The 17,391-nt window shown below is 34.2% G+C and overlaps 1 protein-coding gene across 1 annotated transcript in view; it reads left to right on the top strand.

Annotated features, from left to right (window-relative positions):
* LOC108973096 (mediator of RNA polymerase II transcription subunit 18) overlaps window positions 1–17,391 on the top strand; it is a 21,910-nt gene extending 4,519 nt beyond the window's left edge. Inside the window, exons 2-3 of the mRNA XM_018940116.1 lie at window positions 15,305–15,591; window positions 16,942–17,391. Coding sequence (XP_018795661.1) covers window positions 15,305–15,591; window positions 16,942–17,180 — 526 coding nt within the window. The 3' untranslated portion in view covers window positions 17,181–17,391. The remainder of the gene's footprint in view (window positions 1–15,304; window positions 15,592–16,941) is intronic.

The raw sequence follows: 17,391 nt of genomic DNA, 5'->3' as shown, positions 1-17,391 counted from the left end.
GATGACAGGAGATATTTCGTCTTGCCCTCGTTCACTGACAGACCCATTTGTGTTGCTTCCTTTTCCAGTCTGGAGAAAGCCGAACTAACGGCGCGATTGTTGAGGCCGATGGTATTAATATCATCGGCATACGCCAGCAGCTGTACATTTTTATAGAAGATGGTACCTTCTCTATTAAGTTCTGCAGCTCGAACAACTCGTGGAAAAATAACTTTTATTCAATATATAATAGGTTGCATTCCAACATATAATCAGAGTTTCCTTATCTACATATTTTACAAAGAAACCAAAAGAAAAAATGAAAACAATAAATAAAACATGATTGGGTTTTCGCGTAGAATTCACTTCTTCATTGGCGGCGCGTTAAAAAAAAGGAAACAGGGGTCGGACTAACAACGATGGTGAACTTCGGTCCCAACAAGGAGATGTGGAATTAAAGTCAATTTTGCTCTATTTAATACAAAACAAACGTGTAGGAACGAATTACGCGCTTTTTAAGTAGTGGAATTTTTGAACTTTAAATCCAAATATTTCAAAAGCCATAAAGTCAGCGGCAACTATATACATACAGAGGTGGCACGCCCTCTCCCATGCACACTAAAATTACCAGAAAACTAAAGAAATAATAAAAAGTATCGCTCGGGAATTGAAGTATAGGTTCCAGGAAAACAAATCAGTAATAATAAAAAAAAACGTTGTAAAAGCATATTTAAGCCAATTCAGCAGTGGAATTGCCATTTGAAGCCACTGAATCTTAATCTTCCTAAAACATTGCGAAATGATGTTCAACTAAGTTCTTATATGCTACATAATGTAGCTTTCTCATTATCTGCACTACAGGACCAACACCATACGTAAAGCGACATCACGCCATAACACTTCCCCTACCGAACTTAATCGTCTTCCTTGTATATTTTGGGTCCTATTCTTTATTTGGGGAGGCGTCGCACCTAAGTTCTTCCACCAGTACCGTGTAAGTTAAATTTCGATTTGTCGCTCACACAAACAACAGAATTCCAAAAATAAAAAGGAGGTCCCCTATGCAGCCTGACAAATTTCAAACGAGCCTTTCGATTATTGTGTGGCTGTTTTAAACTTTACTTTTGGCTGTTTTAAACTTTGGCATTCTCGAAAGTTGTTTTCCAAAAGGCACTGTCTAACAGTCCTACTGGCAATGGTTTTTGACATATTCTTCGTGTATTGAAGCTCTTATTTGTGAGGAAGTTGCAAAAGGATCCTTAAGCGCCTTACGAACAATGAGGGAATTTTCTCTTTTTGTGAGCTTTTTGCAACTAGAAATGTTTTATTCTCATACAAATATCTGTGAGCGTTTTAAATTTTTATCGGGGAACTTCAAAGGTAACGGACAATTTCACTCATATTTATCCCGTCCTGGAGCATGTTCCATATTAGACTCCTTTCCTCTTCATTGGAGCTTTTGCAACGTTCTATTTTAAATACTTCACACTGCTGTCTATTAAAATTTTTACTTGCAGCTAATCTCGCAAACAAATCACAATCTTAACGCAAATAATTTACTAAAACTTTTTTTTATGTCAGGGTCTGCTATTTAAAATGCCTGCTTGAATTAAAAGTTTTTATGAAATAAAGGAATACCCACCAAAAAACTAAACGTTTTATGGAATTTGGGCAAAGTTTTGGTATTAAGTGATCTTCTATTTAAACTAAAAAAAAACTAAGAAAAGTTTGAACATATTTTTTAACAACATAAAGCAAAAATTTCTTGGTCAAAACTACCTTTTTTTTCAATTTAAAAAAAAATACACTATGTTTGGAATTTTCTTAGTTTAACTAGAAGATAAGTTATTAACAAATATGAATCTCTTTGAATTTTTTGTTTCAGATAGAAATTGCTTCCGGCAAATGCACATTCGAAATGCATCAGGCATTTGCTTCCCAAAGCAGAATTTAAAAGATTTTGTATCCAAAATATTTGCGGATGATGTTTAAATATATACACTATAAACACCAGAAAATTCGCTTTAACCAATTATTTCTTTCCCTCCCAAAAAATACTCAAAAAAATCGATTATTTGATATGCAAAAAAAAATATTTCCAAAAATATAGTTATCATCAATTTCAAGCAATACTATTGGAATGTGAAAGGATGTGCTAATTAGTGTGCAACCGATGTATATATTTTCTTGATCTGAAGAAACTCTATCCAACATTAACTCCGAAATCGGGAGGTGCTATTTTAAATCTCAAGAAATTTTTCTGAATTACCTTAAATAAATATAGGCGTTAGTTACAAATTAAAATCAAGAAAAAACTCAGTGTATTGGTAATCCGCGCGCAGTTTCGCTAGATGCAGAGCAATAAAGAGATTAGGTCACGTCCTAAAAGACTGACGATCATATATTTGTAGCAAGTAAAAACGTTCACCTTTTTTTTTAATTGCGAAGGCATCCTCAGGTGTAAAGGCATGACAAAGGCAAAAAGAAAATTTTTTTGATACATTGTGCATAATTCCCAGAATTCTCTAAATAACCCAATATTGTCATGAAAAAATGTAAATATATCAGTTATGTATCTGTGCCCAAAAAAATAAGATGACATTGTATTTATTTTGCAAATTCTTTATTTATTCTTCCAAATCAATTTAGTGCCCTTCAACGTAATCCCCACATTATGCCAACGTATTTTCCAATCTGGTTGTAGTCACTTTCCGGGATGACCTTCAGTTCCGTCTTCGCTGCGATTCATCGTATAAAAACGCAAAAACACGAAAAACTCACTTTTAGCAGCTCAAAAAACGACACGTTTCTCAAACACTAATGAATATTTTGACATGAAATTTGATATAAATGTGACTGACAGTACTACCAACAAAAAAAAAAAAAATAATAATAATAATTCTCCAAATCCTTCGACGCGCGCAGTTAAAATTCAAATGTCACCTTATTTTTTGGGCAGTACACACAGTATATACGACTCAAAGAAGCTCTGGTCACTTTATAGTAATTTCGGAATCCTCTACAGGCTCTCCGTAAATTTCACAAATTTTATTAGTGGCTTGCATGGCATTCTTCTTTTAAACAAAAGTTTCAAAATATAGCGAACTTCTTCATTATCTTCACTTATTGACATAACAGTTGTAACTTTTCTTCAACTTCCCCGAATTTAACATCAAATCTCATCTTTCCTATAGTGTTGGTGCATGACACAATGTGATTGGTAGCGCTGGAGGTATACGACAGCAACAACATCGGGGATTAGATAACCGTTAAATCAACAACAACTGCAACAACATCTATTGACAAAATACGAAAGGGCTTTTTCGACTACCCAATATTTGTTATGTCAAGTTAAATAGGGATAGATAGGATAGATTTATCCTATTACAACATTTACAATAGAATAATTTTTACCTGACTCTTGTTTGTAGGACTTAAAACTAATATAGATAAATTCAAATTAATATATTTCAATGATTAGGATAACAAGAAGAGTTTAATTCCGAATGACTGTCTGTCCATCCGCTCCTGCAAGCGATAACTGCCACGTCTGCAAAATTCCTTTAAGCTGAATAGTATAAAGTGCTATATTTAAGACAATTTAAGATACAGAACTGTAATTTGGCACATCGAAATATGGAGGCCTTTGTCACAAAATGTAGTGCAAGCCATTATTTTAACAAGTATTCCTCAAAGTGTAAAATGTCACCCGTCAGATATTTTTCATATCACATAAAAAAATGGCATTGACATTTTTGTCATCAATGCATTGCGGCTACTTTGCTAGATTATGGGCGAAAGACGTATGTTCGGGTGCAACCGAACATTTAATATTCTTGCAACTTGCAAGAATCAACGCCACGGAAATACCTTAAGATGCAAAATTTCAACCAGAAAACATATACTCTATATAATTCATATACTGACCGACATATTCACCATAAGGTTTATTACAAAAACGGAAATCATACGTTATATATGGGAGTAGATGTAGTATCGACCCGATTTTATCTATTAACTAGTATCATGCCACATTCCAAAAACATCTTCCTTGGGTTTCATTAAGTTACTTCACATACAATCACCAATCATATGGAGCTAAGACAGCCAATTGTATCTAATGCAGTCTCGCTTAGTTTTAGTTGATACGTACAATTGTTGGATGAACAAAAATTTATAGTCTGTACCAACAAATTGGAAGAGTACAAAAATAGCGGAATAACTGCAGTGTTGATAGAAAGGTTTATCATAATTTGATGTATACAGAAATATGTATATTCGAAGCATTGCACAGAACAGTGCAATATTTAAACGGAAACGATGAAGTATATGCGTACAATTTCAAACTGACCCTCAAAAGTAATACAATTGCTAAATATTAGGAATAATAGAAAAGAACCGCAACCAAATATGCAGTGCAATGGATCATAACTGGCTCAATAATCAGTCTATGAATATTGTACCACGTGCATTCTAAAAGACTGATTGTCGTTTGGACTCTAGTGTGAAATGATGCAGCGATGTTTCTATTCCCACACACCGATGCAAAAATTCGGTTTTATACGATTAAAGAGTACTCAAAAACTTCTCGGAATCAGCAATTCATTGTTTTTGATGAATTTTGAACTTGCGCGAACCCCAATTTGCACAGAGCTATCGCGTCTTTAGGACGTATACTACCTTCATTGTCCTCCATGCTCATTTCGCATCTTTTTAACGGTTGATTTTCTTGGTGCAGAGCCCAAATTCAACAGTATTTTTTCCCCCAAAATCCAATACTTAATTAACACACGAAATGCTTTTTGATCATTTGCCAAATTTGTAAACGTATTTTTTTAAAGCCCCTATGGTATTAGTAGTACCATCTATGTATCAGCCACAGTAAAGCGTGTATAGGTTCTTTAGTTTTTTTTATAAAAAACACTTTCAATCGTTTATTTCCTTTTTATTTATTTTTAAGCAAAAACATATACATAACTGCTATCTCGGCGTTTATTTTTTTCTCTATGTAGCGGAATAATATTATGACAGCAATTTAGTGTATATCGTCACCTGAAATGCAAAAAAACGTAACATCACTTTTCGTAGGTTTGCAGGAGAAGCAAAAACCCGTATAAAAATAAAACCTCTTGAGATATTGAAACAAAATTTTCAAATCTGAATTAACATGAAACTATAAATATTTTTTAGATAAAAAAAAAAATAATGATAATTTTATAGTAGATGTCTTACGTTATTTTGAATTTTCTGAAACAAAATAACAAAATAAATAAGAAGCTTACGTTATTTTGAATTTTCTGAAACAAAATAACGTATGATCAATCTAAATATGTATAAAAATTAAAAAAATGAATATTAATATATATTTTATAAATTCTCAATAAAAACAATTGCAAGTTTTCCATATTTCATATTATTTTTATTATTAATGTGTACCTAATAATAATTATTAAAAATTTAATTGTTAAAAGGATATATTATCATAAAGGTATTGACGGTATGCAGGAATCAAAGCTTTAATGTCCTGCATTGCCATTTCTTTTGATTATCGTTAAACTTTGCGGGTGCAAAATATTAGGCACCCTAGAAAAGCTATCGGTAGGACGCAGATCGGTGATCCCGTATCTTCTCGAGTTCTATTACCGAATAGCTGGGTCTTGCGGAAGCTTGATAAGCGCTGGGCCACCAAAGGGTACATGCGCTGTCGCAAAACCTTTTTGACCCAAGATCCATCACAAGAGACCTTTGGCCTCAGTAAGGCTAGCCTTTCCCTGGTTTTGAGGCTTTTAACGGGCCATTGGCCTGTTGGCGTCCGCGCTGTATGGGAGGAGTCCTACGAAACGCCATCTGTAGAAGCTGTATGGAAGAAGATGAGGTGGAACACACTCAACACTTCCTTCTTGACAGAGTCCGTTGTGGTTTAACGTGAATTCCTGCCTACGAAGGCCTAACCCCACGGTGCTTTCTATTGCTAGAAGTACATAGATCAATACAATGCGTTGATCAGCGCACCAAAGCACGAGTGCATGCACCAGCACCCATACTTAAGAGGACCAAAGCATGAGTGCGTGCACCTGCACCTATACTTTAGTTCCAATTGATAGGGTGGGACTCCCTAGCCGCCTTGGTCGGGTTCGAGGCCGACCTAAAACCTCTGCCGTGCTCTAGGTCCGGCACCCGGCCGCAATGCGGCTCCACATTGGACAAATGCCCTGCCTGCATTTAGGTTTAAACCACAGCCACCACGAGTCTCCACAAAAGGCCAAACCCGATGAGCAGATTGGAGTTACCTCCAAGGGCTAACTGCTCCCCGTGGTACCAGGTTAAAGTCTTTGGTGTGACCTTGCAACATTTGCTACTTCTTGTTGGAGGTTTCATAATCCCAACTCAATGACTGGTGACATTTGTCGCTTGAACAACAAATGCCTTTATATTGGGAATTAATATAAAGTCTATAATATCATTTCAAGCTGAGTATTGTAGGACTTGTTCTGACTTAGAATATGATGACATTTAAAGCAAGACCTGAAATGTCAGACACAGTGCATGTGGATTTTAGTCGCCTCTGACGACAGGCATGTCTTACCATGGGTATATTCGGTTTCCTCTCGAACCCAGAGGGGTCCCCCTTACCCGCAAGGGGATTCTTTCTCGACTGTCCGCGTTCGGGAGGTCAAAACTTGAAACATTTGGAGAGTATATCTTCAGACATTCCATCGAACTGAGGGGGAAAGTAAATTAAACGCCAGTACAAATTTCTATTGGCTACTAACCGTTTTGTTAATGTATAGTTCGAACGCAGGAGTTCTTCTTTTCTACGGCCCCAAAAAAGACCACAACTTGCTGTTTTTGATCAGCCATTTAACCTAACCTAACCAATGTCCATTAAGCTTAACAAATTATAAAAAAAATATAAACAATAAATCAAGGCTAACTTCGTCAAGAAATCAAGCAATTGATGATATGTTTTTTTGAATTTTCAATATAACTTGGATATTTCTGATCGCAGAAATTTAAATTTCGGACACATATGTACATATGTAATATGATGTGAATCGTAATCAATAAGAAAAATCGTTTATATACATATATACTTTATAGGGTCTCCGACGCTTCTTTCTAGGTGTTACACACTTCGTGGCAAACTTAATATACCCTGTTCAGGGTATAATAATAACAGAGTTAATGGGGTACAAAAGTATAAATATAAATAATACATTGAAAATACTTATGTGCCCACTTTATGTAATAAATTGCGTATTTTCTCATAATCTTGCAAAGACAGCGGTTAAAGAAGTATTTTAATATTTGTATTTACTGTAAGATTCCATGTTTTACATCCATATAAAATCAACGCGTCAATAAATTAATTTATATTTGTGTGGAATATTTTCATCTTGGTGAGTGAAATCTACGCTTTCCATAAACTCTGCAGCTCACCAAATGCAGCGTCCTCTAGACAATGGCTGTGAATACATGCTGGTGACCCGCTGGATATTATTCTAAAAATAGCGTTGATTCCACATTTGATATTTAGCTATATTTAATTCGGTATTTATCTATTTTTTATATAATTCAGATTTCGTGAAAACAATTTTTTTTTTACTTGCTAAAATCGGAAAGTAATCGCATCACATATTGGTTTATTATAATTCCCTTATAACATTCCGTCAGCTTTTTTCACTTAAAAATATATAACTCAAACATTTCAAAAAAAATTCAAAATTACATATTTTATAAATAGTGCTTCAAGCTTTGGCACTTGTCTTTTAAAAATGGTCGGGTTCAGATCCGAATATAAGAACCTCGGTGAATATGGCAGAGATTATACCCAAAGTATCGATAAATTATTGAGATATCTTTGTAAAATTCACAGGTTTTTTTCTTGATTGCTCTATACTACTGTGTCCAAAAAATTTTAAGACTTAAACTAAATTACGTGCGAAAAACCATTCATCGAAATATTTTCCTGGGTTGGTATGACTGTCAAAGACATCTGTGCGAAATATAACATCAAACGCGTCAATAAAATGAAGGAATTGGCGCTTGAGAATCGACGATTAGCAGTCAGAGATCTTACTGGCTTCATTGGAATATCAGAAGAATGAGTGAAAACCATTTTGAGAGATCATTTGGGGGTTGGGTTCGTTTCAGTATCTCCTTTTCACTGCTTATTCCTCTTAAATGCGTGCACGGATTTTTTTAAATTTATATAGCACGGATAGCTAATGAATTAAACTTTGGTTTAAATGTAAATTTATTGTTAAATGTTAATTTGTTTTTTAGATATAAGTAAGCAAAAAATTATCATATAATGATGTCATTATAATAATATCAAATAACCAATCAGGTAAATATAATTAGGCTGTTCACGGTAAGGTGGTTATCGGGTTATGTGGTTATTAGATTAAAAATAACCTCTATGATCCGTGAACATCCCGTATTGATTCTTATATGCTTATTTTTGCACAAACAGCTGTTCATTGTTTATATTTTAAGTTCAATGAAATTTCTACTTATTAAATGCCTAAACAAAGTTTGAACAGCAACATAATTGAATTTAAAATAAGTTCTGCTATTCAGGAAATGGACTTTATTGAAGGTATGTGCTTATTAAATAATCMRAATTTTAAGAGTTCAAAAGATTCTTTGTATAAAATTTGAAGATATCTTGCGCCCTGAACTRTGTCACAATGCAATTGTAAACAAAAAACAGCTGTTAATAGCAGAATTTCTAATTAGAAAATATAAATGGAAATGCCATTCGCTTAGTTTTATTTATTTTTTGTGCTGCCATTTAGTAAAACTCCAACGACTTTCTAACACTGGAAATAAGCAAACAACCACATAATCTGTAAACAAGGGTCTGGGTTGGTCAAAGTTGGTTATTTTGTCATACCGCATTTTGTTGTTGTTTACTTAATCACATAACCACATAACCCGATAACCACCTTATCGTGAACAGCCTAAATACGTTATTTAGCTCTCTGAAAAATGGGCAATATATTACTTCCATATAACGGCGCTTGTGTCAATGTACATAATGCTGAAAATATATATAAAATTTGGAATAAAAAATCGGGCGATTTTTTCTTACAAATTTTCCATTTAGAGGGTCTTGTATAAATGGTTGGTTGGGTTATCTTGGTGCTTCAACTACTTATATGCATTATTACCGATACATATACAATTTTTAATTTTCAGTGTTTTTATTATTTAAATAAAGTGGATTTCCCCTTAATTGTAAATAAAGCTTTATTTTAATTATTTTATTTTAGTTAAATTCTCTGCATTTGCACAATAAGAAAATGGTTGCCATGGTTATTTTTTTTTTTTTTTTGAAGCGCGGCGCGGAAATAAAGCTTTATTTACAACAAATATTAAAAAAATTAATATACAGAACCTTATAGTGAAGTGTTAGTAAGTGAAAAGTGCATAATATAAGTGAAGAAGTTATTCGCAATATACAACTTATAAATGTAAAAGTTCTTAATTTTTCAACTTTAAATGCAAATATCTCTAAAACTATGAGTCAGCGGCAATTATATATATATATATTTTCGTGATCTGGAGAACGTCACCTTTCCAGTGATACCCATTTTATCCCTGATGCCCGACCCGATGTCCCGAAAAGCAGGTCAAAAATCAAGGTTATGTTGACAGTTTTCTTCGATTATGTAGGTGTGGTTCACTCCGAATTCCTTCCTACCGGCCAAACTGTCAACAAGGAATACTTCTTTTTCTTTACTGGCGTAGATGCCGCTTACGCGATTATAGCCGAGTTAACAACAGCACGCCAGTCGTTTCTCCTTTTCGCTATGTGGCGCCAATTGGAGATTCTAACTGAAGCCAGGACCTTCTCCACCTGGTCTTTTCAACAGACTGGAGGTCTTCCTCTTCCTCTGCTTCCTCCGGCGCGTATTGAATCGAATACTTTCAGAACTGGAGTTCCATATGTACGACATAATCTAGCCAGCGTAGCCGGCTGACCTATGTCAATGTCGTCGTATATCTAATACAGCTCATCGAATGAGATATTCGCCGTGGCCAACCCGCAAAGAACCATAAATCTTTCGCAGAACCTTTTCTCTCGAAAACTCGTAACACCGACACATCAGATGTTGTCATCGTCCATAACTCTGCACCATTTAGCAAAACGGAAATAATGAGTGACTTATACATTTTTGTTTATGATCGTCGAGAGAGGACTATTGCATACTTAGTCCGAAGTAGCACCTGTTGGCAAGAGGTATTCTGCGTTAGATTCCGAGGCTGACGTCGTTGTTGGTGTTAATGGTGCGAAGTTATGACTGTCATCAGTGATGTGGGAGCCTAATCGCAAGTGCGACGGCTCTTATATAACAGTCACCTCTTATATATCATATCACCTCATTGAGACATTTCCGACGTTACCACTGTTTAGCAGATATTTAAAACTTTGAAATGGTATTTTTTTATTAAAAATTATATGAGATCGTTAATTTTCCTACATATCTATAGTTTTCTATTTAAAATGAGTTTTTGAATTACAAAATTCATAACAAAATTTGCCTTAAAAAGTAAGAGCAGTCAGATTTCTTAAAATTTATGATAATGAGAAAAAAAATGTAAAACATCAAGGAGGAGGACTTAACTGTTACAACTAAGAGCTCTTAATATAAAACATACTGGAGGACCTGTCCACGAATTACTCCGGCTATCACATAGACATACAGCCGCTACCTCTCAAAAATAAATATACAAATTTGGCAACTGAGGAACTAGTATTAGCTAATGAGTTATAGCAAGTTGAGTGCAGCAGCTGATGTTAATTTACAAAAAATTCATCAAAAAACATTTCGTTTGTTAATAAAGCATTGCTTTTAGGGAGGAAAATTTGGATTTTGCACTAAGAAAATAAGCCCTTCAAGAAAGATTTTCTAAGTTTGAAAGAGGCGTAATGAGCATCGAGGAAAATGAAGTGAAGGACGCCTTAAAGAAAGCTCTATTCCATCAAAAACAACGAATTACTGATTTCGGAGAGTGTTTGAGTGCTCTTTAATGGTAGTAAAACCGAATTTTTGCGTCGCTGTGTGTGATAATAGAATTCATCAAAAATCTGGCGCAATCATCATTGAAATGGAATTGAACATCTTCAAAACATCGATTTATCGTAATTGACCGAACATTTGGGCTTACGAAAGGTGTGTTGGCGGTTTGTTCCGCACAAATAGACTGACAATCACGAATTGCTCAGAAACCAACTTTCGAAAGACGATTATTTGACAAAAAATCACTTTCAATCATTAAACACTCCCAGTATTCACCTCATATGGCACCGTGCAAAAAGCTGTATTGAAGAAGAAGGAGACTATTTGGAATAAAATAAATTGATTTTGCCGAAAATACTTCTTTTTGTTTTTTTTTAATTTCGGTTTACTTTGGAACCTTGTATGTACTCTGGGTGACATTATACATCTTAAGCTATTTCCGTGGCGTTGATTTTTGCAAGTTGCAAGAGTATAAAATGTTCGGTTGCACCCGAACTTAGCCTTTCGCCCATAAAGCATAGCAAAGTAGCCACAATGCATTGACGACGAAAATGTCAATGCCATTTATTATTGTGATATGAAAAATATCTGACGGGGTCGTCCTAAAACATATGCTTTGTTCGGGAGCAACAATCAGTATAACCCATATACTAAGTATGCATGCATACCAAAATTACTGTTCTCTCACATTAGCTCTATGTTGGTATTTAGTTATTTCGTTTTTTGAAGTAATAAATTTTCAAATGATTCTTTCATGAATCGCGTACTTTTTCGAAATATATGTAGTTTTAGTATTTATAGTTTGTATTGACTTTTGACATAAAGAGACAAAGTGTATCCCTTTGTTCCCATGGTTCTAAACTACCTTCTTGAGTTATACATATCGTAACTAACGCGGCTTCCTTTTATAAATATATTTTAGTAAATTTATGGGAATTCGATAATCGGAAATCCCCCCACCAATATTGCGACACTGTAGTTTTTCTACAGATACAGGTAAACCTCCTACAACGCGTTTTTGCTGCAACGGAAAATGCTGACACTTTCTTAGAACGCTAATCTTACAAAGCGATTTTTACGAACATTTTTTGAAATATTATATTTGAATATTTTAATTTGGAAAAAGGTTTTCTTGCCCAAATAAATTTCTTTGCATTTTGTCCATACTTTGATACCTATCTTTTTTATAGCATTGCCACCCTACACTCGAACATGTGTTTACAAATACGTAATTGTGTAGTCAATGACAAAATTAAACAAAAAGGGGTTTCCCCGCAGTTCTAATACCACACAACGATTTATGCTACTTTCATTTAATGTAATAACTTTTTTTTATTAGTTTGTTGTCGGCATTGCAAATAAAAGCATCAATCTAAGGCATGTAAAAAATTGCGAAAAAATATTCGGTCTAATTCTAGTTAAATTAAAAAAAAATTGTGGAGCAGTTGTTTTTTTTTTCGTTTTTACAATTATTTTAAGGTGAACAAGTAAGTTTCTTTTAAACCATATTTATATGTATGTAACTTTATTTAAATGCAAATAAATTTTTTAATTTAGCCACGAAAATGTAAAAATTTTGGATCGACTTCAAAACCAAGTGAAAGGATAAGTGATATTGATATTTTAATTTAAATGAGTCAACAATAAGAACTATCAAACAAAACGAAGAAAAAATTATAAGTTCGGTAGTTAGTAATGGATGGTTTGGAAAATTCACAAAAATACATGCACTTCGCAATTTAAAAATACAGGGAGAAAGTGCATCCGCAGACGCAGATCCAGCACAGTTCGAAAAAATTAATAAAGAAAATGTTTATTTACATGAACAAGCGTTCAACGCAGATGAGACAGGCTTATGGTGGAAAAAAATGCCTTCAAGAGCTTTTATTTCGAAAAACGAAAAAAGAGCTCCTCGCTTTAAAGTTTTGAAATTCGTCCTTCAGCACTAAAAGGTGGCTGGAAAGCATTAATACCGGAATAGACATTCAGGGCACTGTTTCTACACCAATAGAAAATGAATATAGGAACATAATGAGATTGATTTGATGAAATAACAATGGTTGATATAATTGCGGACGACGAAATAAACGAAGCAAATTTAGTGGCAATGATGAATAGAGAATCAGTTGGAGATAGCTGTGACGATCTTTCCGATGTTGAAAATAAAAACTTCACTAAAAAATATCGAGAAAGTTTTAAATATGGCAAAGCAGTTGGAAGATTTCAATGTGGAGAAGGACCCTTTAAGTAACAAAGCAGAAGTATGTGTTATTATATTAATAAATAATATGTATGTTCTTATGACTCAACAAATAAGTACAAAGAATTATATTAAGCACATATTTTTACTATACATACAAATTCCAATATTTTATTGAAATTTTATTTTTTTATTTTGGAACCAAACTATGATTTTTGTTTGGAATTAGAGTATCCTACAACGCGATTTCCTTTAACGCGGAGTGTTTCAGGAACCTTTTCACTGCGTTGTAGAAGGTTTACCTGTACTCAGCAGTTAATTATACTGCATAATTTTTGCGTAAAATATGATTCCATATTATAATGCAGCAGTGATTGAGTCTCGAGTATCTCCTCCATCTGCTTTCAAACTGTTTATGTTGATCTAAATGTATGATATTTTAATAGTTGAGTTCTTAGCCATAATGTGGTTATCACTGAATGTGTATGAAATTGGTCTAGACCTTGCTCTTAACATTATATCGCTAATGTAATAACTTTCAATTATTGGTTGACGTTGGGTGAGTTTATATCTCATTTGAGTTAATTAGGTTGATTTTAAATTAAAGCGTATAAGTTACTAAGATGTAAAGTTTTTTCAACACTTGAAAGTATTTTCATGCAAATTGCAAGAGTATAAAATGTTCGGCTACATCCGAACTTAGTGTTGCTTTACTTGTTTAATATAAAGTTTAGACAGCAGCTGACAAATATTTCACTAAGTGTAGATTTCTTAGTTATACTCGAATTTAATTCTTCCTTATTTTTTGATTTTGTTTGATTATATTCTGCATTTTTTCATTCTAACGTCTACAGCGGCTTACAAAACTCCACGTACGACCCCTTTTTCATAAATTTAACAATTTCTGTAGGATGAGAAGGAAAAGTAATGATGCAGGGTTGTTTTAAATCTTATTATTGTCTTACAAAAAAAAAGTATAATACTCCAATATTAATTTTTAAAGTTGCTCACTTAAAACTGAAAAAAGGCATTGCTGAAGCATAACGGTAAATTGCCGTTTGTTTCATTTATGTCTGTACTGTAGTGTACTATTCTCGGAATTTATTGCATTTTGGCATTTTAAAAAGTGTGTACGACCGGAAAAATGGCTCCACGCAAAGAAATTTCGGTGGATGTGCGAAATTTAGTTATTAAACATAGAAATGAGAATAAATCATTTGGCGAAATAGGAAAATTATTATGTTTAAGCAAATCGACGGTGCAGACCATATTTAATAACTTTAAAAAATCAAATTCTATCGAGAGTAAGCGGCGCACTGGCCGTCCGAAGAAGCTTAACCGCAGAGACGTTTCATTCATTCGCAAAGAAGTGGACCGAAATCCCAAAGTTCATGGTACTAATTTGGCCCAGGACATAGTTGAGAGATCCCAAATTGTTGTTCACCCACGCACAGTAACAAGGGCCCTCAATAATGAAGGATTTAACTGCAGAACTCCTAGTAAGAAGCCCCTTAAAAGTGAGAAAACCGGAAACCTCTCTTGGAGTTTGCAAAAAAACATAAATAAGGGATTTGACTTCTGGAAAGGGATCGTACGTAGAGTTTGGTCCGCCACGGTATATATTATATAAATATTACATGTTATGCTGTTTGTACGGAGAAAACTCCTAAACTACTGAACAAATTGTAGTAAAATTTAGCAGACACAACAGCGATCATACGCAACACATTATTTTTCCATTTCTATCGTCTACACTTTTTTCCCGATCACCCGGATGCACATAGAAAAGAAACATGACCAAATTATTTCATTTACAATTGTAGCGAAACAACCAATAAATGTATTTTATGAATATATATATTTTTTTTAAGTACACCAGGAACACTACCTCTTTGGTTGAAGATTTGTTCACCTATTATTAGCTACAGTCTGATTAATCAAGGGTAATGTGCACTGAGTAGTGTTGAATTAAATTAAAAAATTTTATAATTGAAAATTATATTGGTTTTATATCGATTAATTGGTTTTATATACAATTGATAATGGTATATAAATATACAGTACAATAAACAAGTGAATATTTATTATTTTACAGATTAAGAGGATTATGTGATACCGTGGATGCATCACCAGAACAGTTTCACGATTTGGAAGTATGTTTAAGTCTAAGGCAGCCAACACAGACCGCTCCACTAATGCTTCGTGTTCGTAGAGCTTTAGATAGGGATTCCCCATTCCAACTTCGATACATTGGTCAACCTGAGTTAGATAGATCTCGCCCAACACTAGTTCGTTCTAGCATAGATGTTGGCTGCACATCCACAATTCTGGATTTCCTTACAGAATTGGGTTGTAGATTGGATTTCGAATACGTTAGTCGTGGTAAGTGTGGACTGCTTTATAGCTCTTAAACGTATTCAAGCGGACTTAGTGTTTTTATACTCTCGCAACAAAGTATTATATTTTTGTTCACATAACGGTTATAGTTTTGTTCACATAACGGTTGTTTGTAAGTCCTAAAACTAAAAGAGTCAGATATAGGGTTATATATACCAAAGTGATCAGGGTGACGAGTAGAGTTGAAAATCGGATGTCTGTCTGTCCGTCCGTCCGTCTGTCCGTCTGTCCGTCCGTCCGTGCAAGCTGTAACTTGAGTAAAAATTGAGATATCATGATGAAACTTGGTACACGTATTTCTTGGCTCCATAAGAAGGTTAAGTTCGAAGATGGGCAAAATCGGCCCACTTGTTTGCCCACAAAATGGCGGAAACCGAAAACCTATAAAGTGTCATAACTAAGCCATAAATAAAGATATTAAAATGAAATTTGGCACAAAGGATCGCATTAGGGAGGGGCATATTTGGAAAAGTGGGCGTGACCCCGCCCCCTACTAACTTTTTTGTACATATCTCGAAAACTACTATAGCTATGTCAACCAAACTGTATAGAGTCGTTTCTTTTAGGCATTTCCATATATAGTTCAAAAATGGAAGAAATCGGATAATAACCACGCCCACCTCCCATACAAAGGTTATGATGAAAATTACTAAAATTGCGTTAACCGACTAACAAAAAACGTCAGAAACACTAAATTTTACGGAAGAAATGTCAGAAGGAAGCTGCATCCAGGCTTTTTTAAAAATTGAAAATGGGCGTGACGTCGCCCACTTATGGACCARAAACCATATCTCAGGAAGTACTCAACCGATTTCAATGAAATTCGGTATATAATATTTTCTTAACACCCTGATGACATGTACCAAATATGGGTGAAATCGGTTCACAACCACGCCTGAAATCTCGATTATCACTTTATCATGCGAGAGTATAAAATGTTCGGTGACACCCGAACTTAGCCCTTCCTTACTTGTTAATCTATTGATTTATATCCTTGCATTGAATATTGAATTATATTTGCACTGGGTACTATAACACGATTTCACTTTACGGTTGGCTACTAAAGCCAGTATTCTTGAAACAACACAACCAAATCGGTTTATACATATACTGGATTTGAAGTTATACGCTCGTTGTGACTGAACCGCACTTGTATTACTAATACTGAATGATTTAGTAAATAATTTTGATATTCCTGAATATACTTAAATATCTAATTATCAATAAATCATATATTTTGATTTATGCCAATTATGAGAGAGTCAGATGTTCGGGTGCACCCGGTCTTAGCGCTTCTTACTTGATTTTGTACTAATTAATAATTAATTATTTCAGGTTATATTTTTCGGAAAGGAAGAATGAAAATAACAGTGTCTAAAATAAAGGCTGTTCCCGGAAAACAACAAGAAATTGGTTCGGAAACGGTATCTCAAAGTTATCTCGTAGAACTTTCTGTTCTCGCTCCTAATGGCCAAGACTCCATCGGAGATGAAATGCGTATATTTGCCGAGCAATTGAAACCGCTGGTTCAATTAGAAAAAATTGATTACAAGCGGCTCGGAGGTTTACCCTGAACATTTGTTAATGTATAAAACTAACAAACATCTATTTTTGATTAAATAAAAATATTCTAACATTGTTTTCTTGACACCTCAGAAAAGGTATTATTTGTTTTAGTTCAGAGACTGCAAATATCGTCTTTTTTAAACCAAATTAAGAGGATAATGTTTGTGTTAATGTTCTATGCATGTGATAGTAAGTTTCAAATAAAAATTGAAGAAATTA

The sequence above is a fragment of the Bactrocera latifrons genome, unplaced genomic scaffold (assembly GCF_001853355.1).
Source record: "Bactrocera latifrons isolate USDA-ARS-PBARC rearing strain unplaced genomic scaffold, ASM185335v1 scaffold_458, whole genome shotgun sequence".
Lineage (NCBI taxonomy): Eukaryota > Metazoa > Arthropoda > Insecta > Diptera > Tephritidae > Bactrocera > Bactrocera latifrons.
Note: the sequence above shows the minus strand (reverse complement) of the source record. Positions and strands in the feature narration are given on the sequence as shown.